Here is a 24,599-nt window from a genome sequence, read left to right as displayed (position 1 = left end):
CGGCCCTTCGAGCCTGCACCGCCATTCGATATGATCATGGCTGATCATAAAATAGTGTTTCCGCCCGGAAAGAGAGATTAACTTTTGTAGGTTGCTTTTGTAGAATGAGAACTCCACCTCTCCAGCCTTTTACAATGTGACATAATCCTCCCACCAATCCAGCTGTGGATCACCAACTGGTGTGTTTCCTGTGTCCAGTGTGTGTGCCTTGGTGACAAATCCTGAAATTTACAGTGACTGAGTGTGGGAGAACATGAAGAGGGAGTTTAACAAGGAGTGGGATAGACTGGGAAAGGAACATATAGGGAGAGGGAATGGGAAAGACAGAGGCACGTAGGCGCATACCGAGACAGAGAGAGAGAGAGAGAGAGACATACACACACAGAGCCATGGAGAGGGAGCAATACCTGGAAAGCAGCAGAAAGGAAGAGACAGAGAGATACAGAACGGGTCAGTCGGAGCATGGTAAGAGGGAGAAGCAGATGGAAAGAGAGAAAGGAGTCAGAGCAATGTTTTTGAATATGAGAGAGAATGTAACAAAAGGGGTTAGTGTCAATGGAGGTGAAGGCAAGAGATGTAGATAAAATGAAATATCTCCAAAAAGTTGAGGAGATAATATTTTATATGACACTGGTCAGATTTGCAAGCAATATTGCGTTGAACAAAGATATCCATGATTTCATCCTTCCAGTATCACCTCTTCGTATCTCGTGAGACCCTCTCATCCTTTGAACACCAGTCATCCCACCATTGGGTAATATAATCCATCATCCTTCTCAATCAACCTGAGAGCACAATTAACGCCATGTCCACGTATATGATACACTGTGTGCGCCTGTGTGCCTTTAAGAGCTGATTGATGAAGTGTTATTGCAAGGCTGAGTCCTGCCACCAGTTAGAAACTGAATTAGAGCTAACAGTAACATCCTACCAAGTGTCATATTACATGGGCAGATGGGGGAGGGGTGTCACCACTGTTTTTCAACTACACTGGGTAACCTTTTTAAAATTTCACAAAATTGCATTAGGGAGACATACAAAGTCCTTTTAATATAAAAAGAGGGTGCTGAGCAATTTCTACACCAGCTATTTAAAGCTCATTGCTTGGCTAAATAATAGGCCTGTCCCACTTAGGCGATTTTTCAGTTCGACGGCGACTGTCAAGTTGCCTGCAGTCGCCTGAAAAGCCAGCAACTGGAACCGGTGACTCAGGATGTAACACACACAAAAACAACATCGCTTCCTTCACCAGCCCATTATGCAGGCGAGGAACAGGGCAAGCAGGGGGAGCGCTGTCTGAGTGAAATTCGCACGGTGCAAAGCCAAGGGGATACAAAGTATTCAAAGGTTTTTATTAGTCACATTCACATACACCCAGGTGTAATGAAGTGAAATGTTTTTTGCCATTTTGCAGCACACAAAAAAAAGAATACAGACATAACACCAATGAGAGTCTTAAACACAAAGAACATCCCCCCACAATGACTCCCACCATGAGGGAAGGCACAAAGTCCAGTCCCCAACCCCAGTTCACCCATAGTTGGGCCTATTGAGGCTTCCACAGTTGCCTCTACGGAGGCCCGATGTTCCAGGCCGTTCTCGCCGGGTGATGTTGCTCCAGCGTCGGGAGAGTCCTCCCAGCGGCTGGGAACCCTGGAACGGCCGCTTCTGCACTGGAGGCCGCGGCTTACGAAGCCGACAAGGCCGCGCCGGATGGAGCTCCACAACTGGCGATCTCGTCGCGAGATCCCAGGCTCCCGGTTTAAAGTTCGGTGCTGCCGCCCGCAGCTGGCCGCTCCACAGACCCGCAGCACCGCGATGTTGTTCCCGGCGGTCTCAGCTCACCGGAGCTCCAGCGCGGCGACCCAGGCAAGGCATCGCCCGCTCCACGATAGTGCTCCAGCGCTGTGCCGCCGCTGAAGCCTAGGTTCTGGGCGGTCCGCGACAGGAAACGCTGCTCCAGGCCCGCTGGTAGGCCGCGAGGACGGGTCGAAGCTGCAGCCCGGAGAAAAGCTGCCTCTGCGACCAGGTAGGGACCCTGAAAGGTAGTTTCCCCCTCCCCCCCTCCACCCCCCCACACAAAAAAGTCTAGACCTCCAAACAAAACACTTTAACTAACTAAAAATAAAAATAAAATGGTGAAAAGACAGACAACTGCTGGCAGGGCAGCCGTGCACAGGACAGCGCCCCCAGACACACACCGCGATGAACAGGAAGGTTAACATTGTAATTAAGATGGCTAAAGCACAGTGTATGGTAAGTCCTTTAAAAGAGGGGAGGAGAGGGGGAGAAGGAGGAAGAAGGAGTGGAGACAACTTTTATGAAGCTAAAGATACACGGCTGTGAAGCTCGGCAGACATTAACATTACTGGTCGGTTATCCTTGGTTCTGAAAACTACTGCTTATGTTTTTTTTCCCAATGAGCCAATGAAATTCACCGGTCAACACCGGCTACAACCTACGAGAACCTTCAACCTCCTGGCGAACCAATAACAGCACGAGAATCCTCGCTACTCTCCACGGCGGCTTCATTCTATTCGCCGCTAATTTTTCAACATGTTGAAATATTTGCGCCGACCATAATGAAGCCGCAACTATTTCCCAGAATGCTGGAACTCCTCACGACCATGAAGGCGACTCCCCGGCAACCATCCGCGAACATCTGGCGAGTGTGGCGACTGCATGGTCTCCTGCAGTCACCTAAAAAGTCACCTTATTGGGACAGGCCCATCACTCTTTTCTCATCGCTAATATTTGTTCTGCACAAAAGCTGAACCATTGTTTAGTCAATGCTTTGTCTTAAAGGCCACTTGAAATAAGACCACATCTAGATAACAAGGACACTTACATCAATTGTCTCTGCTTCCACTAAGACTCCTGGCAGCATGTTCCAGACACCAACCAACTTCTGTGTAAAATATTTCCCTTGCACAGTCCATTCAGTTGATTCTAGACACAGTTTGGGCATAAATATGTGGAGATATGTATGCATTACATGTGTAGGAAAGAAGTGCAGATGCTGGTTTAAATCAAAGGTAGACATAATATGCTGGAGTACCTCAACGGGACAGGCAGCAACTCTGGAGAGAAGGAATGGGTAAAGCCACCCATTCCTTCTCTCCAGAAATGCTGCCTGTCCCGCTGTGTTACTCCAGTATTTTATGTCTGTATGTATGACATATTTGATGTGCTCTGATTTCACTCCATAAACTTTAGATGGCTGTAAATGATTGCTATACAGTTTTAAAGAGAAATAGATTTCTAAGACTATCGTTATATCTCATTAATGATTTGTTGTTTTTTTTCGAAATAAAAGAACGGAGAATGAAAATTTGTGACATAATATTCACACAAAATGAAAAAGATGAAATCAGTATTTAAAAGTTATTTTTCAGCTCTATAATCACTTGGCAAAAATAAATTATAATAACATTTGACTTTTCAGAAGCAGGAAATGTTGTTACTTTTGAAATGCACACCAAGGAAATCACAGATCAGAACAAACAAGTTTTCTCATAAGGTAAAGACAAGATCATGACCTTTTAATTTCCATAAAATCTCAGGTGTGTATGCCTTGTCAATCTGAACACCAAAAAATATAAAAACATTGAATGATACCTGTACAAAAAAACCACATAAGTCTTAGGAAGCAGAGGCAAAAATTATCTCCGGAGGAAGTAGTTCCTTTCTTTTTAGTTCATAATTGTGTTCAAAAAGTTACGAATGATGGCAATGCATCAAAACATTGCCTTTCACATGTTTCACATCTCTGCATAATCTTAAAATAGCACATTTTGTTTCCACCTTGTGCACCATAAGAGGTAGGAACATGAGATCTGGACCAGTGCAATTTCCAATTTCCTTAAAAATGTATTGACAGCAGTTATGGGCACCTTTTATTTTCTTCTTTTGTTGTTTGAATGTAGACGATGGAACAGTACCACACAGTCCACCATATCCATGCCAACCACGATGTCTGTCTAAACTAATTCCCTCTTGTTGCTAATATCCACAACCCCCTATTTCCTGTCTCTTCATGTGCCTGTCTAGATGCTATCTACTTGCTTCGAACATTTACCCTGGCTAGCATTGCAAGTACCTACCACCCTTTGTGTGTAAAGCCTCATAAATCTTCTTTAACCTTTGTCTCTTCTCACCATTGGGGGCCAGATATCAAATAATGACGAGACAGAGTACAGGAAGGCGAATGAGAACCTTATGACCTGGTGTCAAGACAACAACCTTTCTTTCAATCTCTGTAAGACAAAGGAAATAATTATTGACTACTGCATTGATGGCACCTTAGTGGATATGGTTGAAAGCTTTAAGTAGGAGTAAATATAACCTGCAACTTGTACTGGGCCACCCATAATGAAGCGATGGCCAAGAAAACACACCAATGCCTCTACTTCCTCAGAAGGCTTAGAAAGTTTAGCATGTCCCCGCCAACTCTCACCAAATCCTACACATGCACCGTAGAAAGGATTTATCAGGATGCATCACAGCATGATTTGGGAACAATTCTATCCAAGACTTCAAGAGATTACAGAGAATTGTGGATACTGCCCACACCATCACACAAACCAACCTCCCTTCCACTGTTCATGTTGGGGAGTGGGTTGGAGTTATGACTGGGAAATAATAAAGATGTTGGAATCAAAACTTTTATCTGGAGCAGGTTGGTGGTTGGAGGGGGAAGGTTCAGGATTGTGAATGGGCCAGTTTGCTAAACGGAGCTTTGAGCCACAAATAAGATGGTAAGTATGTAATGCATAGAGCTTATGAATGCAGTTCCAAGCACTCTATGCAGACTTGAAGCCTACTAAATTAATACCTTATAATTTATACTGACGTAGGTCTAGTATTTATTATAAGAGATCCACAGATCACCCAGGCACAACAGAAATTGTCCATCTATTTTGTATTTCATTGGCAGAGTGGGGCACTTCTTTGCATTTTGCATGTTATTGTATCAGATGCATACACAGCAGCACATATGGAATGCCTGCTTACACCTAACTTTTCAAAATAATCTGTGATCCATAACACACAAATATTGCGCCATGAGATAACATTTCTCAGATTTAACTATTTCAAATTATTCCACAAGTGGAATGTAAGGAAATCAATATTACACCCTGAATTTGCAACATCCAGCAACATTTTTGCATCCATATTTGATAATTTATTTTAAGAAATCAGCTTTGTCAAGCATATCCAATGTTTTACAACTCCTTCTAGAATGTATAAAGTTAGACTAAATCTAAATAAGTGCTCGCCGGCTTTCTACTATTCAGTTAAATTTCAATCTCAAAATGCAATCAAATTTTGTACATGTAGTCAGGATCAAAATAAAACAAGGAACAAGAAATAACAGTAAAATAAATCCAAGCTTGCACATTGCAAAATGCACACACTTACATTTGATTTATATAGATAGTCCACTGTACATTTTAGTGATTTCAAAAATGTACATTACAATGTTACAATTACAATGTTCACATGATTAATAAAATACAAATCATCCTTGTTCAATATTTATTAATGAATATATTTAAATTTAGAACATCATAATGAAAATCAAACAAAATTCACATATTCACATAGATGCACAAGCTTAATAAGTATTTCATAGTGTGTTACGTAAATTATTTCTATTGGCTAAAATCTGTTGAGTGTTTTGGTAGCGAGTCAAATTCATTTAAATATGTTTAAAGGTGCAAAGACTTAGAACACCTGATGTTTCTGTTCATGGGGGAAAACCAGTTATGTGATTTCAGCTCAGCTTCGCTATTGAATATAGTCATTGAGCAAAACACATGACAGTGGTTCTTAATAGTTTTATATTAACAGAAATATAACGCATATACTGCATCAGACACAAGGGGAGAGACAAGGAATGGATACAAGAGAAACATTGAGAGACAAAACAGAGAAAGAACGATTTATATTAAAATAGAGTCAAAAACATTACTCCTCCTTTATAGAATCTTACTTTCACTCCATAACACCAGAAAATAAACTGTTTTGTGCAAAATGAATTTCTAGACTCAAATTTAACTTAAATGTCTTAATTCCTTTTAGTCATTTATCCTTTCTCTTTTTGATCTCATCCAATTTTTCACCTTCCTTTTGCTACCATTATGGCATTGAATGAGTACGTTTTGATTTTGGTTAACGTCGGTTCGATCTGAAGAGTGATAGTTGAACCCAGTCCAGTATCTCCTAAAGAGAAAGAACTTCATAGCTGCAAGTTGAGGTGAAATTCATTCCACAGATCTAAATAGCATTATAGAAAGTGATGGTTCCCCCACTTGAGGCATGGGTAGATGAGAAGAGGAGGATACAGGGGAACAGTAAGCCATTACCAGTAGGAAGAAGCTGCAATAGAAATTAATGTCAAGAATCAAACCCCAGAAATCAAAGACGTGGATCTAGTACTATGTAAATTAATAGCCTCATGCAAGTAGAGAAGGTCAGGAAGACTTCTTCTCTGTTGTCTTCAAATTCTTTTCTGTAGTTTGGTGGAAAAGTTACTAAGATGGTAAGACAATTGGGAGCTTCAGAGGATGTGGTTTCTATGTGAAAACTCATTGGAAATAAAACCTAACTAACAAATCCTTAACACTGAGCCAGAAAATTCCTGCTAGTATTTTCTTCTGCCTCACTCTTCATCTCACCTTCCTGTTCCTCTAATTTATGTTGCCTCATAGTTAGCTATTGCAGAGCTTACATTAACACCAGCTTGTGTGAGGTGTAACTTCAACTGACTACACTCACCAGCCACTTGATCAACCTACTTTTTTTGTGCTCAATTATGATAAAGTGTAGAAGCTTTTTCATGATATAACTGCATTGCTTTGCTGCCAGGATGTCAGAGCGTAAGCCCTTGACTCCACACATACATCTATTGATCTCGCAGAGTGAACCAACATTTAAGGCCACAGTAGATTCTCTCAGGATAAAAACAACATGAAAGCTTCCTGAGCATATCAACATGATTTCCTGGATGCAGTTACAGCTCAGTCACACATTAATCTGGGTTCTGAAGAGGTATTGCTGGGAAGTCCAAAATCCTGGCAAACCCCTCATATTTCTGAAAAAAAGGATATCAACTTAGCTCTCTTGGAGCAGACAACCTTGGTGACCTTCCTAAGGTAGCAGTGAGCAGCAAATTGTGAGATGTTACACAAGTTTTCAACTGCAGTCTAAAAGGAATGGTGGCAAAGATATTAGGATTCACTGTGACTGCTCCTATAAAAACAGTTACAGCCATATGTTACAGAAGGACTGTATAGTGGCTATAGATTTGTCTGGAACATATGGCTGACTTTTGTCAACCACCTTCCTCATGAAGAGAAGATTTGCTTCCCACAACTGCATAAATGAGAACCATGTCGAAAATACTTGCTCTACATGGTTTCCTGCTGAGGGGTCTTCTCCACCTTTCTCTTTCAACAGATTGAGCAGCACACTGGACCCTCCTCATTGTTCATATTATGATCCGACACCATTACCATGGCCACTATATTGTAATCCACAAGGTCAAATTGCAGATTATAATCAAGGTTTAACCAAGTTCTTCTTAGTCTTAATTAAGTTTTCCTTAATCAAGGTTTACTGAGATTGCCAATATCTGCAGTTCCTTTCTTTTCATCTACAACAAATCTGACTTTTATTTTGTCCTAACCTGTATGTAAACAGTGACCATTTTAAATAGTGTCGCTGCAAAGGGGAGTATTGTGGGGTATGGCACACTGCCTACCAGGTGCTAAGTGCCAGGTTTCACAAGTGTTCCAAACTCACTGCACTTGCTGTATGGTTTTGGTCCAATTTGGCAGAAATGACATTAAGTGTTGCACATTGATGGATGTCCCCAACAATCTACATATATCTAACATGTCTGTGTTACTCAAATTGTCAGGGGTCACAATTTGTATTACTTGGACGTGATGCACATAGCAAATTGGAAACATGTTGGCAATCATGGCATTGAGAAACCTGTTTAGCATTTCTTTTAGAAACAAGGGACTGCAGATGCATGTTTACATGTCTAAATAGGAATAAACAGCTTGAGCAATAGGAATTGCAGCCATTGCACCTGTGCAAGACAAATGTCTACATTATCCTTGTGGGGAAAAGGTTTTCCACCCTCATCAGATAAGTACGATTTACAGTAATCAGCCTAAACCGTGACTTAAAAAATTCTAGCTTTCTTGAGTGTTTGCATGCTGTGATGTGACATCATCACATTGTTTGATATCTAGATTCAGTTTCATCATCCAATGACAATCACACTAGCGATTATAAGTAGGAAACATTATTTTGCTGTCATTTAATAACCTCGTTTTTCTGGCCTTTTTAAAAATATTTTTCCCAGGGGGGTGCATTTAGATGTGAAAACAAATCTTAATATTCTTTACAACCTTCTGTCACAAAAATCTAACATCTATACAACTTTCTGAGAAAAACCAATCATTTTGGATTAAAACACACAATAACTTAAGATATAAAATTAACAGTTTTCACCTCAGAATAAAGTGGATATGTGTAGTAACTCATATGTAGCTATTCATAATGGTCAGCTTGTCTTGTTTCTTGAGTATTGGCTTTCAATGTGTGCATGGTTATAAGCAGTAACATTGTGATGTTTTGGGGTTCCAGAAATGACTCGCATGGGCCTAGACCCTGAGCCAATGACACCAAAAGGTGTGATCTAAAAGAAAAAAATAGCCAAGAACGTTGCATTATTGATAATATTAGTCTTGACTATTCATACAAACAAATTTGATCTATGACAATATTTGTAAAGAGTCATTACAAATCATTAAAATAAACAAAAAACTTATCATCCAATGCTCTTTGGCTTCAACTTGCAAATTAAACTTTTGGGAATCTTTTTCTTTCCATAGTATAGAGAAAAAAGTGTAGAGATTAATTTGCAAATTGAATTGGTAGTAAGGAAGGCAAATGCAAAGTTAACATATATTTCAAGAGGACCAGAATATAATAACAGAGATGTATTGCTGAGGCTTTATAAGGCACAGGGCATGCTGCATTTGTAGTATTGTGAGCAGTTTAGACTAATTATCCGAGGAAGGACATGCTGGCATTCCAGGGGGCCCAGAGGAGGTTTACAAGAATGATCCCGGGGAAGATTGGGTCAACGTATGATGAGCGTTTGAGGGCACTGGGTCGGTACTCGCTGGAGTTTAGAAGGATGAGGAGGGATGTCTTTGAAACTTACTGAATTGGGAAAGGCCTGGATAGAGTGGATATGGTGAGGATGGTTCCACTAGCGTGGGAGTCAAGAACCAGAGGAAAAAGCCTCAGAATAAAAGGATGTTCCTTTATAAAGGACATGAGGAGGAAATTCTTTGATCAGAGGGTGATGAATCTGTGGAATTCATTGCCACAGACAGCTATGGAGGCCGTCATTGGGTATTTTTAAGGCGGAGATTGACAAATACTTGATTGGTAAGGGTGTCAAGGGTTATGGGAAGGCAGGAGAATGGGTTTCAATAGGAAAGATAGATCAGCCATGATTGAATGGCGGAGTAGACTTGATGGGTTAAATGACCTACGGCTCCTATGAATTATGAACTTATGAACAGGAAAGAAGAGAAGATAGCAAAGCCCATCAACTCAAAATGAGTTTGATGACACTTACAGTTTTGATTTGTTCCAAAGACAAAAATGATTATATATCATTATTATTATAAACCACGTAATTCAATGCCAGGTTTTATTTGGTTTATTACACAAACTATTATAATACTTACAATTGCATTGCGAGCTGAACATAGTAATTTAAACAAGGTGGCATAAAACGATGTGGACATTTATTCAAAGTCTAAAATGTTATGTACAGGCAGATTTGCAGCACTAATACTAGCAATTCCTAAAGGAAATGGCAGATAACATTATTGATGCACAGCAGAAAATAATATACTTACAACAGGAGATGGAAACTGTAGAAGATCATTACGTGGGCTTACTTCAATCGTTTCTTGGATATCTGAATGAAGTAAGAGAATAAAATGAGTTTTTAAGTTTCTAAAAGTATTATACTAAGCTCTTGCTCTCATAGTGGGCTCACCACAGAGAGACACAGTGATAAGTGATTTACTTTTTTTTTAATCTCGGCATCCACCACTTTGGGTCAATCTCTGCTCAGACCACTCTGCTCCATCAGGTGACTACTACAGCCCTGCCTCTAGGTTGATTAGTCCCTCAGAATCACAATAAATAAAGCTGCTCTGGCTGTACCAAAGTATATGTGTATAGTTTGTATTTCAATATCTGCAAATGCCCTCAAAGGAATTGCAGTGCATTTTACTGTGCCTTTTTCCTAAATACATTGCAATTTAAACTCACTCTTTTCAAATAGTCCAACTAATTCATAAACTATGAAAAAATCGCAAACAATTATGCAAGTTAAGATTAATGTTTTTAATGATGATGATGTCTGACTTGAAGGGAGATTTTTGGGCTGTGGCGTTTCCATGTATCTATTTGCTCTCGTCATTCTAGGTGGAAGATGTGCGAGGAGTAATTGAAGAAGCCTTGGTTATGTACTGGATTGCAAATGGTAAGTGGTCCACCGCAGAATTAAGCCCCTGTCCCACTTGGGAGACCTACACAGCAACCTCTGGTGACCTTGCCCGCGACCCAAAAAAAATCAAGGTCGCGGTGACCTGCAACCTCCTACGACCTCCCACGCATATGTTGAAAACCTTCCTCGACTATGAAGAAGACCTCCTTCGACCTCCAGCGACCTCCCTCGACTATGTTGAAGACTGGATTCGACCATGCACGTTTTACTCGAGGATGGTCTCTGTTAAATTGGTCCGCGATTGAACACCACCCCCATCGACCTCACATGACCAAACTGAAAATCAACAACGACCAGCGACGACTGGTTACAGCTCAGATGATCACCATACCTTCTCCCCATATCCCCTGACTCCGATAAAATTATGTCATGAATGCATTTTTTTCTTACAATAAAAGCCTCCCAGTTTAAAAAAATAATAATTCTGAACCATGCGAGCAAGGAAGGAACTAGTTAGGTGGATGTTACAAAAGTACATCTACTGCTGTCAGCAGCAGCCCTTTTGCTTCATCAGCCTTTCAAGAAAGGCAGAAGGGAAAGCACAAGGGTGAAGAGGAAGCACAAGAAGAGGTGTCAGTGGGTGAAGCCCCTCTTGCAAAGAAGATTGATGCTTGGACAGCATGATAACCTGATGAATGTGCTGCAAGAGGAGGATTTGTCTGCATTTAAAATCTTCACACGAATCCCCGAGCTGTTTAATGAGCTGAAGGAAACTATGGGTCCCCTGCTGCTAAGAACTCTCCAACTATGAATGAGCACGCCCAGGAGTGACAGAGGTCACATGCTTATGTTTACATTAACCTTTTTTTTCAACCTATTTTTTTCCACCCCGGAGGTATTACCTTCGACTACCTTCGACCTCCTTTAACTACCTACGACTCGCATCACAACCGGCTACAACTAGACCTGCCTCTAAAAAATTATCGATTTTTCAAACGGCGACCTATTTTTAGTCGAGGACGGTTTTAATCACGATGGAAAAGAAAGCAGCAACCTAGATGAAGCCTTGACCACACGGATTTCACTTTCTTTCACCACTTTCGACCATTAGGGAGTGACCAAAACCTCCTGTGACCTTGTGGCGACCTTGCAGTGACCATGGGTGGCGGGCAAGGTCACCAGAGGTTGCTGTAGAGATCTCCTAAGTGGGACAGGCCCTTTATAGGTCACACCAGGGGTGAAGCCATTTAGTATTTAGGGTGGCCAATGGAGCACTAAACAAATTGTATGCTTTCTCCTGATGGCGAACATGCTTGAGCATCTTTTAGAGCTGGAGCATATCCAATCACACATCATTTGTGCTTGGATTCGTAAATGGAAGAAAGACATTAGGATGTCAAGAGGTGAGGCACTCACAAATGAATATTTAGGTTTTGATGTACTCTTGCAGTTATAGTAAATATGTGGTTGGTCATGTTTCCAGTCAATTATAACCTTCCTAGATGGCAGGACTTCGGTGTTGATAATTCAACTGAGTGCACAGAGTACGATCTTAGACAGTCTGATGGAAATCATCATTGCCTTGCACTTAAATGGTTGGAATGTTACTAAGTCAATCAAGTTACTTCATCAGATCAAAATTAAATGTTCTCTGGGTCTATTTTGCAAATGGGCAAGGATAGCTTTGTTAACTTTGTATGGAACCAAACACTGGATGATTATCAGCAAACATCTTTACATACTTTACTAAGATTATGATAGAAGAAATGTTTTGAAGAAGCAGCTGAAAATTGTTGGGCCTAAGACACTACTCTGAGAAACTTCTGCAGTGATGAAGAAAGGATAAGATGACTGGTGTACAACCTGACTCATCTTCCTTTATTCTGACTCCAGTCAATGGAGACATTAGTCACACAATTGGGAGTCCCCACCGTTAACTCCATCTACACTTCACACTGCCTCCGGCGTAGCCAAGATAATCAAGGACCTTTCCCACCCTGGTCATTCCTCCTTCTCCCTGTCCCCATCGGGTAAACGATGCAGAAGCTTGAAAGTGTCTACCACCACACGCGGGAACAGTGTCTTTCCCTCTGATCTCGGAATGATCCTTCCAGAAGCTAGAGTTCAGTCCTGATTCTCCAACCTGCCTGAGGACATCAGACTTTTGCTGGAACTGTTACACTACAATACTGATAAATTATATTCTGCACTCTGGTGTATTTCTCTTTGGCGACATAGAGCGGAGCTCAGGCCACTGGAGACAGGGGGCGAGGAGGTGGAGAGGGTGCCTAGTTTTAAATTTCTGGGGATCAACATCAGTGAGGATCTTAAATGGTCTGTGAACTCTGCTGTAGTTGTAAAAAAGGCGCAACAGAGACTTTACTTCCTCAGAACACTGAGAAGGCCCATCTGTCTGCTAACCTGCTGGAGTCTTTCTACCGCTGTTCGGTAGAAAGCATACTGACTTACTGCATAACTGCCTGGTTTTGGAACTGTTCAGCAGCTGACAGAGCAGCTCTCCAGAGGGTGATAAAAACTGCCCAGGGTATCATTGGACTCCCCCTGCCACCACTCCAGATGCCGCAGAAGGACCTGTAATATCGTAAAAGACATTACACATCCTTGTCACCACCTTTTCACACTGCTGCCCTCAGGAAAAAGGTACAGGTCGCTAAAGTCACACACTGCCAGACTCAAGAACAGCTTTTACCCATCAGCAATCTTGAAACTGAACTCTGTCTCGGGAGTGGGTTATGGGGAAGGAGGGGGGGTGGGAGACAGTGTTAATTTATGTAAATGTGAATCCATGGGTGGGTTTGGGGAGGGAGGGAGTGTAAAAAGTATGAGTATGTGTAGATCAGTGCATGTTCCCTTAACCATAGTGACCTCCCCATTACTAACCACTCCCCATTGTCTCCAGTATAATTGTAGTGTCCCCACCTCTAGCTCGCTCTCTAGCTCCAGTGATGACCACGGACAGCTACAGCCTAGTGTTAACTCTCAGTTAATAAACAGTTACAGTGAAAAGACTTGTGTGTGTAGTAAGTCATTTTACATGGTGTCACAGCGGTAGACCTGTGTCTCCTGTTTATCGGTTTTTATTTTCTTATTTCTTTCTCCCAGTCCTTCCCTCCGTTCGTTTTATCATGTCCCACTCCTGTCGTCGACCAGACACGTTGGTCTTCGACACGGACATTGTCCATCGCTGGACCGTGTTCCAGCGCGATTTCGAACACTACATTGCCATTGCCCATCCTGACGCCACTCCTGCTGTACAGGCTCACCTGTTGCTCAACCTCGCGGGACCTGCAGCTATGGATCAATATGCATCGTTCCATTTCGCCGCCGGAGAGGACCGTAACGACCCGGTGTGTCTCATCGCTAAGTTCGCTGCCCTCTGTGATATACCCACCAACAACATCATAGAACGCTTCAAATTCTTCCAGAGGCAGCAGCTGCCAGGCGAGCATGTTGGCGCTTATATTGCCGCCTTGCATCACCTGGCTCAGCGCTGCCGCCTTGACACAATCACCCCTGACGAATTAATTAGGGACGTCCTGGTTAATGGTCTCCGCAACGATAGACTGCGTGAGCAGCTCCTAGTGAAACCCGATCTGACACTGCGGGATGCTATGTATGCTGCCCGCATGTCCGAAGCCTTTGGTTCCGTGTCCAGACAGGCTTCCCAGGACATTAACTTCACCGGTCAAGCCGGTCGCCTGACTACACGACGAAACCCCGCGGCTCTCCCCATAAAGGTCGCCACCTCGACTGTCCCGCGCTGCTGCCCTAACTGTCATTTTACAGCACATCCCTCAAACGTTTGCCCCGCACAGGGCAAGACCTGTCTTTCCTGTGGCAAACTCAACCACTTTGCTCACAACCACTTTCCTCACTACCTTCAGCACTCCCTTCGGCCGGTTCCGTTTCCTCCGCATGCCGTTTGGGATCAACTCTGCCAGCGAGGTTTTCCAGCGCACCATGGAGCAGCTGTTTGCCGGCTTACCGTGCGCCATCATCGTGGATGACATTCTGGTGTACGGGAGGGACGTTGCTGAGCACGACCTGAACCTCCGCAAAGTCCTGGACAGAGCGCGGGTGATAAACCTCAAGCTTAACCCGAAGAAATGTCGATTCCGGGTCCCGGAAGTCACTTACGTTGGCCATGTCTTCACGGCAGGGGGTCTCAAGCCCGACCCCCAGAAAACGTCAGCGGTCACAGATATGCCCGCTCCTACCGACGTCCCTGGCCTGCAGCGCTTCCTGGGCATGGTCAATTACCTGGGTAAGTTTATACCCGACCTCAGTGAACTGAGTGCCCCCCTGCGGGAACTAATCAAAAAGGACTCCGCGTGGGTCTGGCTCCCGCACCACCAGTCGGCTTTCGTGACTCTGAAGTTGAAGCTTGCCGCTACCCCGACTTTGAAATTTTTCGATCTGCACCGACCCATTATCCTCACTTGCGATGCCTCCAAGTTCGGTCTCGGTGCCGCTTGTCTGCAGCTCTACGACGGCCTTCAGCTGCCCGTCTCCTACGCTTCTCGCACCATGACCCCTGCCGAGCAGCGCTATGCCCAGATTGAAAAAGAACTGCTTGCCGTGGTCTTCGCTTGCTCCAAGTTTAAAGACTACATCCTCGGCAACTCTTTCACCATCGAGACTGACCACCAGCCGTTGGTGACAATCCTGAATAAACCCATCCATGTTGCTTCTTCCCGGTTGCAGCGCATGATGCTGCAGCTCCAGCGTTTCACGTTCCAGATCGTCTACCGTAAGGGCAAAGACATGTTTGTAGCTGACACCCTGTCTCGTGCTCCGCTGCCTTCCGTTGTCCGCCACCCGTACGAATCCTCGGATCTTCTGGTACTAAACGTCAACATTGTTCCTTCACAGCAGATGCAGTCTCTGGTGCAACACACTGCTGATGATCCTGCCCTGCAACAACTTGCGGACGTTATCCGCCGTGGTTGGCCTGACCGTCGCTCCGAACTGCCTGCTGGCGCTGTACCTTATTTCCTCGTTCGCGATGAACTGGTGCTTCACGCCGGCGTGGTGGTAAAGGGTCACAAAGTCGTGGTGCCTGCCGCACTGCGGGATCATTACTTCCAGACTGCTCACAGCGGCCACCCTGGGGTGGAAGCTACTCTATCCCATGCCCAGAGCCAATTCTACTGGCCAGGTATGGCTCAGGACATCCGTGACAGGGTCTCCGCCTGCGCTGCCTGCAACACCCTGCACCCCCATCAGCAGCGCCAGCCTCTCCTGCAGCCGCCGGCTCCAGAGCTCCCATGGATGGCCGTTGCCACCGACCTCTTTGAGTGGCGCGGAAAGCACTTCCTGGTCCTGGTGGACTCCTATTCCAGCTGGTTCGAGGTCGATCAGCTGACCTCCATCACCTCTGCCGCTGTCATCGGGAAGCTTCGCCGCCACTTCTCCACCTTCGGCTCCCCGGTGACCCTCCGGTCCGACAACGGCAGCCAATTCTCCAGCGACGAGTTTAAAACATTTGCAGCCCGTTGGAACTTTCACCACATTACCAGCAGCCCCGAGTTTCCTCAAAGCAACGGACTTGCTGAGCGGGACGTACGTAGCGCCAAGGAGCTGCTGGAACACTGCCGCCTGTTCCGTGCTGATTTCCACCTTGCCCTGCTCAACCTCCGCAACATTTCCCGCGACCCCGCGCTCGGTTCCCCTGCCCAGCGCCTTATGTCACGCACCACCAGACCTCCCCTGCCGGTCTCCCAGCAGTCCCTCAAGCCCTCTGTACAGAATCCTGCCACTGTCACTGAGCGCATTGTCAGGAGACAGGTGATCCAGAAGCGCTCCTTCGACAGATCCGCCCGGCCCCTTCCACGTCTGTTCCCGGGGCAGGTTGTCCGTATGCAGTCCCCCTCTGGCCACTACCGCCTGGCCGTCGTAGTCGGCGACGCCGGTTCTCCGCGCTCCTACTTCGTCGACTACGAGGGGGCTATCTACCGTCGCTCCCGCCAGCACCTGCTGCTTGTGAATGAGCCCGCTCCGCCTCCCGCGGATCCTTCCCACCCCCCCATTTCTTCTCGAACTCCCGTTGCCCCTCACGCCCCGACCACACCTCGCATGCCGCGCACCCTACCCTCACAACTGTCCGCCCGTTCCCCTGCCTCGCCTGTCAAGCCAGCATTGCCCGCAAAACCTCCCTCCCCTGCCAAGCCTGTTTCTCCGCCCGGAGCCCCGCGTTCTCCTCCGCCCGCCTCTCCTGCCGATCCCCCGGCTGCTGTCCCTTCTGTTCCCGACGATGAGGAGGAGGGCGGCTTACGCACCCGCTCTGGCCGGCTGGTCAAGCCGCCTGTCCGCTACGGGGAGTTCGCATAGTTTTATACTGTTGCCGGTGCGGTTGGTGTTCGTAGCGTATGAGCCGTGGTCACTCTGTATAGTACCTGCCATGCTTTTGTTTCTAAGAGGAAGGATGTAGATCAGTGCATGTTCCCTTAACCATAGTGACCTCCCCATTACTAACCACTCCCCATTGTCTCCAGTATAATTGTAGTGTCCCCACCTCTAGCTCGCTCTCTAGCTCCAGTGATGTCCACGGACAGCTACAGCCTAGTGTTAACTCTCAGTTAATAAACAGTTACAGTGAAAAGACTTGTGTGTGCAGTAAGTCATTTTACAGTATGTGAATGTTTGAAGTTCTTTTAAATGGAGAGACACAGTAATCTTGTTGTATGTGACACATGCAATAACAATAAAGCATTCTGATTCTGATTCTGATTCACTCCACCTTTGTACTTGTGCTTGGCTTGATTGTATTCATGTACAGTATTATCCAATTTGATTGGTTAGCACACCAACAAAAGCTTTTCACTGTACCTCTGTACATGTGATACCAATAAACCTAAAACTAAACCTAAACTGATTTTGATCCCCATTAAAAAGAGAAAATGCTTGATATATTCACCGTGCAAGGCAGCACTTGTGGAATGTAAACTAAAGTAGCAATGAAACATTGATTCTGCTGTTCTCTCCACAGATGCTGCCTGATTTGCTGAATATCACCAGTATTTCCTGTTTTTGATTTATCATTGGTAAATGCCAAAAATAATTAATAAGCCTTCATCAACAATGCTGTCACTTTCCTGATGAATGAGAACAGGCTAGTGAGATGAGAAATGGTTAGAACTGATATGGCTTGACTTTTCAGGACAGGACGTACTATGGCTAATGTCCACACTTCTGTAGTTGTTTTGGAACATCTTGAATTGAAGTAGCGCAAAATGAAACTCCAATCGTTAAAAAAACATGTAAATAAAATAGCAAACATTCTTAAGCACCTTAACCCAAAGATAACACAACTTAATCCACTTATCATAATTCCTTATTTTTTAGTTTTTTTTAGCAGATGGGTTATTTTACTCACTTACTCTTCAACCTTTGATTGAGACGATCTAATGACTGAAGGAGTTTCTGTTCTTCAAAGGACAATGCACTGTGGCCTAATCGTTTTACTTTGTTTTGAAGAAAGACATGTTGTTGTGTTTTTACTGCGTCCATAGCAGCTAATATGTCAGTATCCATAGCAGATGTTTCTACGAGGTTTTCTGCTAGCATAAACTGTTCGGTGCTTTCTGAAACTTCTGAGGAGAGAAGCATTGCAAAATCAGTTCAACTTACTCCGTTGTCTCATTCCAGTTTCATTTCTACTATTAAATAAAGTGAAATGTACATCCCAGATACAAATATGATAAGAAAGAGAACATATTTGGATCCTACACCCATTTTTTCCAGCATGAAAATAATTTCCACGCAGGCATCAAACAAGTCATCGCACAATATTCAACGATGATTGGTTCAGCTTCTATTGTAGCACAACAGAAATCAGCCTCTGAATATTACAGTGAAAATTCAGAGATCGTCTACCAGGAGTCCGGGAAATGGACATGAATAATGCATTGAGGGTATCATAGCAGTCCATAACCACACTTCGGGGAGTGTTGATCCATATCCCTGGGGAGTGCCGGGGACCCCAGGGGACTGTTGGAACGCAACCCAGGGGAGTGCTAGACCATGACCCCAAGGCACTATTGGAGCACCCTTCATGGAATGTTGGCCATGAACCAGGGAAGTGCTGGACCATAACTCATGGTTATTCTGGACCATAACCCCAGGGGAGTGCTAAACCATGACCTAGGGGAGTGCTTGACCATAACCCATCTGCGCCCAGCCGCAAACTTAACTGTCAGGAATGGCAAAATACTAACCTGCTGAAGCACAAACTGGAACCCACCAGAACCTTTAAATGAGCCCATGGCATCAAGAAAAAGTTGCCTGGAGGTCCATAGGAGTTTGCAAATCCTACCCCTTGCATTCACCTGCGTCCCGATCGCCTGGAAAAATAACCCAGTGGAAGGCTCCTCCTACCCCGCAGAGGCAAGCAAATTCAACCCCTCTGGTCTCCCAGTAGCCGGGAAAATCACCCATGCCATCCTGGCAGAAGGAGCCTGCAACCCCACAGGCACAGCAACGGTGGCCTGTGAAACACCTCCTCGCACACAACACAGTGCCTCTGGCCGACAATTGTGCCTTTGCCCCGGCAGAACTTTCAAAAGTATCTCCATGTTACCTGCTAAGCCCCCAGTACTCATTAAAGCCAAAATGCAAACTGGAAAAATACGGTTACAAAATGAAAGAATGTTTTCATGAAGCAGCATTATATGGGGTAGTGTTAAGTGAGGTAGACCTGTATTCTTTTGAGCAAAACCTAGTCTAACCCATTATGTGATTTTAATGATTAAATTAAATAATTAAACACCTGTCCCAAAGAAATATCCAAAAATAAGCATGAAAATATAACGCTAAAACTTTAATAATTGAATTAAAGCAATATTGCATGGAATTATTAACAACCTTAGTATACTTGATTTACTATTTGGACACTGAGTTCCTTACAGCAAAATAAAATTATTTTTGGACTTATCTGCCAGAATCTAATGTTCAGACAGTACTAGACAATTTTTATTGCACATGATTCCGTCTTTAAGAAAAACAATCAGTGCGTGATATCAGTTCAAGTGCATAAAACAATCAATGCTTGATATGGTAATGGCTGGATTTTTCAGAAAGTTAACTCATACCTTCTTTGGTGTTCTGAGAGGCATTTACAGGATTAAAGACACTTTGAATTGGTTGAATCTGAATTTTCTGGAAGAAAAAAACATTCAAATTAATTTATATCTATAAATTATAATGGTAATTAAAACAACAGCACTTCCAGCTGTACACAGGTCTGGCAATTATGTCCTTCAGAACTTGCCCAGCTCAATCTGCAGTCATGCTACTTAGCCGTGCTTAACAAGGGACTGTGATGGCCAGCAATCAGAGAAGATTGAGTGCCCTTTCTTAATGTTTCTTCCAGGATTTATTCAGCATGAAGAAATACGGTTTCTTCCGCTGAGTTGAACACAATAGCTGACAGTTGGCAAAGGGTTTCTTTTCTTTGAGATCATGGGATTCAGAATTAAATTTGAAAGGCCCTACTTTTGCTCCACTATCTCTTGTTGTTCTGGCCCGTTGAAGGAACTGGATATACCAGGCATCTTGATACTTGCTGAAGAGTATGATTCAGTAAGTATGGCTATCTTACATTACAGCTTGACCAATCTGTGTGACAACTCTTTTAACACGTTTATTTCTCCAGACGTACATAAAGAGAACTTTCAGGATCAATGAGACTATATATGTCTATGTTGTGCAGGAAGAAACTACAGATGCTGGTTTAAACCGAAGATTTAACAAAATGCTGGAGGAACTCACCGGGACACGCAGCATCTCTGGATAGAGGGAATAGGTGATGTTTCGGGTCGAGATCCTTCTTCAGACTGAGATTCAGGAGAGGGGGAGATACAGAGATAAGGAAATGTCAGGTGTGAGAACGAGACATCAAAGGTGATGGAGATCAAGGAAAATGTAGAATAGATCATTGTTAGCTAGGGGAAGGTAACAATAAAGCAAACAAAAATAAAATGTAATCAGGGACAGTCAGACTGGTCAGAGAACTGGGAAGGGGGAGGGATGCAGAGATAGGGAAAGCAAGGTCTACTTGAAGTTATCAATGTCAATATTCATACCGTTGGGGGTGAAAGCTGCCCAAGCGAAATATGAGGTGCTGTTCCTCCAATTTGCGCTGGGCCTAACTCTGACAATGGAGGAGGCCCAGGACAGAGGGGTCAGTGTGGGAATGGGAGGTGGAGGGTAGGTCCATGGGGGAGATGTCAGCTTGGTAGGGATGGGGGGTAGGCGATGAGGGAGGGAATATGGTTTTGATAGGGCGAGTTCAGGATTGCCAAGATGATTTCAATGTTTATGGAGCATTTTGGTGAGATGCTTTGTATAATGTAGCAGGGGATTTAACTGACTGTCAACTGACACTCCAAAGTCTTTCCACTGTAGTGCAAAGTGCAAATCAGCAGAATGATGAAATAATCTTCACTTGCCTAGATATTGCCTCAAAAACACTAAATAAGTTTGATACCTGAACAAAGCAGGACACTTGATCGACACTCAATTTACCACATTAAACATTACCTTGCTCCATCATGTTTGCAAAAAACAAAGTGTTGGAAGAACTCATCGGGCCAGGCAGATATTGCTGAGTTATTCCAACACTTTGATTCAAGATTCTAGCTCAAGATTCTAGCATCTGCAGTCACTTGTGCTTCCATCATGTTTGCTCCCTGGGTGCAGATTAAACCATCTAGAACATTTAGTTTCTAAATGTTCCAAGAAGCCTCTCCAACAGCACTTCAAAAATGTTTGATATTTACTATCAGGAAATACAAGGAAAGTTGCCACAGTCTCACCTGTAGGTTTCTCTTTGCTATCATATTAATTTGGAAATATAATGCTGTATCATAATTACCACCATATTTTAGTACTCAAATCTTATATCTAATAGCTCTGTAAGAATGCCTTCACCAAAAAGAGCTGTGATTCAGGAAGGTGGCTCGCCATCATCTTCTGGGGGTAATTTTAGATGGACACTGATTGCTAGTCTTGTCAATGATACCACCATCCAAAAAAATCAAATAAATACAAAATATTCAAGATAGTTGGTTTAACTTATTATAACTAAGTTACCTGTCCCATTTGATCAGATTTATTTGCAAATGGACTGCTAATTATTCTTCTTTGCTGAAGAAGAGCTCTGTATTTTGCTCCATTACTGTATGCAGGCACGGGGTTCTTTCTTCTAGCTGTAATAAGAAATGCTTTTGTGTTAAACATGTAACAGTAATGGCTGTTGAAGATGTGAAATGTACAATACATTCCAGTCCACCAGCTTGGTGCAGTCTAGTGGACTCAAAGCATTATACCACATTTCATCTTTATTCAACTTAATTCTCGAAGCAACTTATTTGACAATGTTTTAGATATATACGTGTTAAAACTGTGCCTTGTTATATGTTAATTTTCTCATCACTCTGAGGAATTACATTTATAGCCATATTATCAAGGAGAAAATGAAGATAGTCAAATATTAAAGCATTAGCATGTTCTATAATACTGATACCTTTTCCCCCTCATCAGCATTTTAAGAAATCTGATGGTTTCCAAGAAAGCAAATAGGTTAGAGAAACGTACTTATACAGTTTACATGTATCTATGTACAACCTATCACTGGTCAACACCATCGATATCGTGGCCATTTTTAGTGGAACCATCGTATCATTGTGGACATTTGTCCCAAGCAATTTAGTGATTCTTTTGAAATATTTACATCAATACTTTGATATTATTTTGCCTCATTTACTTCCTTAGAACAATACAATACAATACAATACAATACGGTTTATTTGTCACATTGCACAAAAAGTGCAAGTGAAATGGATATGTCAGCAGCGATACAATGATAAAGAGCACACACAAAAACACAATAAAAATTTAACATAAACATCCACCACAGCATTCATCACTGTGGTGGAAGGCACACAATTTGGCCAGTCCTCCTCCATTTTCCCCCGTGGTCGGGACCTCAACCCTCGGCAGCCGCCGCTGCGGGCGTCCAGATGGTAAGGACAAGGTACGAGTCCAGGTAAGTCCAGAGTCGGCTCTTCCCCACCCACCGGAGACCGCGGCTTTAAGTTGGTGTAGGCCGCAGGCCGGCGGCCGAAGATTTAAAGTTCCCTCCACGCTGCAGACAGAAGCACCGCAGACTGCAGGGCCGGCGGTCAAAGCACCCCTCCAGGGGTGATGTTAAGTCCATACCGCGCCCTGCGGTAGAAGACGGCCGCAGGCCGGCGGTGGAAGCTTCTTCTTACCCCGGGTCCCCCCTGAGGGATCCCGGGCTGTAGACGCTGCGCCAGCTGGAGCTGTGCAGACCGCAGCTTCAGGCTGCCGGCTGCTGCGGGCCAGCGAAACGGAGCGCTCCCCTCCAGCGAGCCCCAGCTCCGTGTTGACAGTCCACGCTGCACCCGCCGCCGGAGCCCCGAGCCCCGGTCGCATCTCCGGGAAAGGCCGCGCCGATCCTCACTGTTAGGCCACGGGGGAGGCGACCTGGAAACTGTCGCCTCTCCGTGGAGGAGGCGACCAAAACGGTTTCCCCCTCACCACCCCCCACACAAAACACACAAAAAAACATTAAAAACATACTTTAAAACATACTAAAAAAATTAAAAAAGTTGAAAATAACTAACGAGCTGCTGCTGACAGCGCCCCCACCGACCCACTTGTATATGCTGTGTTTTTAAAGGCATCTATCTACAGAATCCATATCGAGACAACGGAATGCTTTCACTAAAGTTACAACGAATGATCCATTCTAAAGTCAATGTTTTAAAATATTTCCATCTTCATTTTTCACCCTGTTTCACTGAAAGGTCTCTACCAGTGCCAATCCTATAAAGCTACTGGAAAGTTCTGGAGAAACTCAGACATATTTATTATTTATAAATGAGTAGCTTTAGGTCAGTATGCATTACTTTAATCACCTGACAACTCGTGGCATTGTAAGTCATTATGTGGAGTGTCTCACATGGAAAGAAAAATCCATGCCGAATCATTCTGTTGCAACAGAAGTAAACATTTATTTTCAATAGAATTATTTAAATATTTATGTTAAAAAAGGCTGCAGATAATGACAAAGCAATAATCAGCCAATGTACAGGTGATTAGAAAATATCCCTGTCCATCACGCTTGATGACCACACACCTTTTGGTGACTTTATGTGCATAATTTATCTCTTCCGCTAACTTTTCTTGGGAGAAGTTCCTGTAGGAACTGGCCTATGTAGAGTTATCATAAAAACACTTTGTTTAGAAATAGTGGCACAAGAAAGAACAACTCAATTGGTCAGGCAGCATCTGTGGCAGGAAATGGACAGGCAACAATTCTGGTCAGGGCTGTTTATCAGACTGATGGAATGGCGGAGAGAAAGTTTGGCTTTGATCCACTTCATCTCTCTTATCTAGTTTTCTCCTTTCACCATCTAGGCTGTGGGCCGAGGTGCTTTTTCATTTAAGACTTATCTATGAAGAAGCTCTGAAGGTCTCCGTGGGTGAACTCGCATGTGTATCGAAGATATTCCCCTTAACCATGCTGTCTTTTTAGCGGCTAGAGGGGTAATTTCTCGAACGATATAAAAATCGGCCGCTACATTAAGTCAAAGGGTACCTCCGGCGAGGGGGTAAATACCAGTACCAGAGAGTGGGCAGAAGATTTGGCTAAGATCTTGGAGAGATTTTGGCCAGAAGTTTGGTTCCAGCCGAGGAACTGAAGAAAATAGATCTAGGCCAGAGAAGGCCTTGAGGTCTATCGACAGTAACGAGACTTATCTGAAGACATATCATGGGAATTATGAGTAAAAATCGATCATTATTCATTGAATTTGAAGCTGCTAAGCTTTAATTTTAAAAGGCTTTTGTAGCCAGCCAAAAGGTGCTTTTTTTTCAATTCAACACACATTCCTTTCGAATTATCATCATCTTTTAGCCCATGGATGTTGGAGAGATGTTCTCTACAATATCAGTATGTTATGGTTCTGATTGAAATGTTGACAAAACAAAATTAGAA

At 43.7% G+C, this 24,599-nt stretch overlaps 1 protein-coding gene across 3 annotated transcripts in view; it reads right to left on the bottom strand.

Annotated features, from left to right (window-relative positions):
* Positions 1-3,330: 3,330 nt before the first annotated feature.
* The window catches only part of cep126 (centrosomal protein 126), a 104,795-nt gene continuing 83,526 nt past the window's right edge, over positions 3,331-24,599 (bottom strand). Inside the window, exons 5-10 of one of the 3 annotated variants that reach the window (XM_055637355.1) lie at positions 21,668-21,783; positions 19,666-19,732; positions 17,956-18,168; positions 9,957-10,018; positions 8,530-8,716; positions 3,331-6,381 (exon numbers count right to left, since the gene is read on the bottom strand). In XM_055637355.1, the coding sequence (XP_055493330.1) occupies positions 8,582-8,716; positions 9,957-10,018; positions 17,956-18,168; positions 19,666-19,732; positions 21,668-21,783 (593 nt within the window). In that variant the 3' untranslated portion in view covers positions 3,331-6,381; positions 8,530-8,581. The remainder of the gene's footprint in view (positions 6,382-8,529; positions 8,717-9,956; positions 10,019-17,955; positions 18,169-19,665; positions 19,733-21,667; positions 21,784-24,599) is intronic. The other 2 variants (XM_055637354.1, XM_055637352.1) reach the window with 2 other exon arrangements.

Source organism: Leucoraja erinacea, chromosome 6 (genome assembly GCF_028641065.1).
Source record: "Leucoraja erinacea ecotype New England chromosome 6, Leri_hhj_1, whole genome shotgun sequence".
NCBI lineage: Eukaryota > Metazoa > Chordata > Chondrichthyes > Rajiformes > Rajidae > Leucoraja > Leucoraja erinaceus.
The sequence above is the reverse complement of the archived record's forward strand: the minus strand, read 5'-3'. Positions and strand labels throughout refer to the sequence as shown.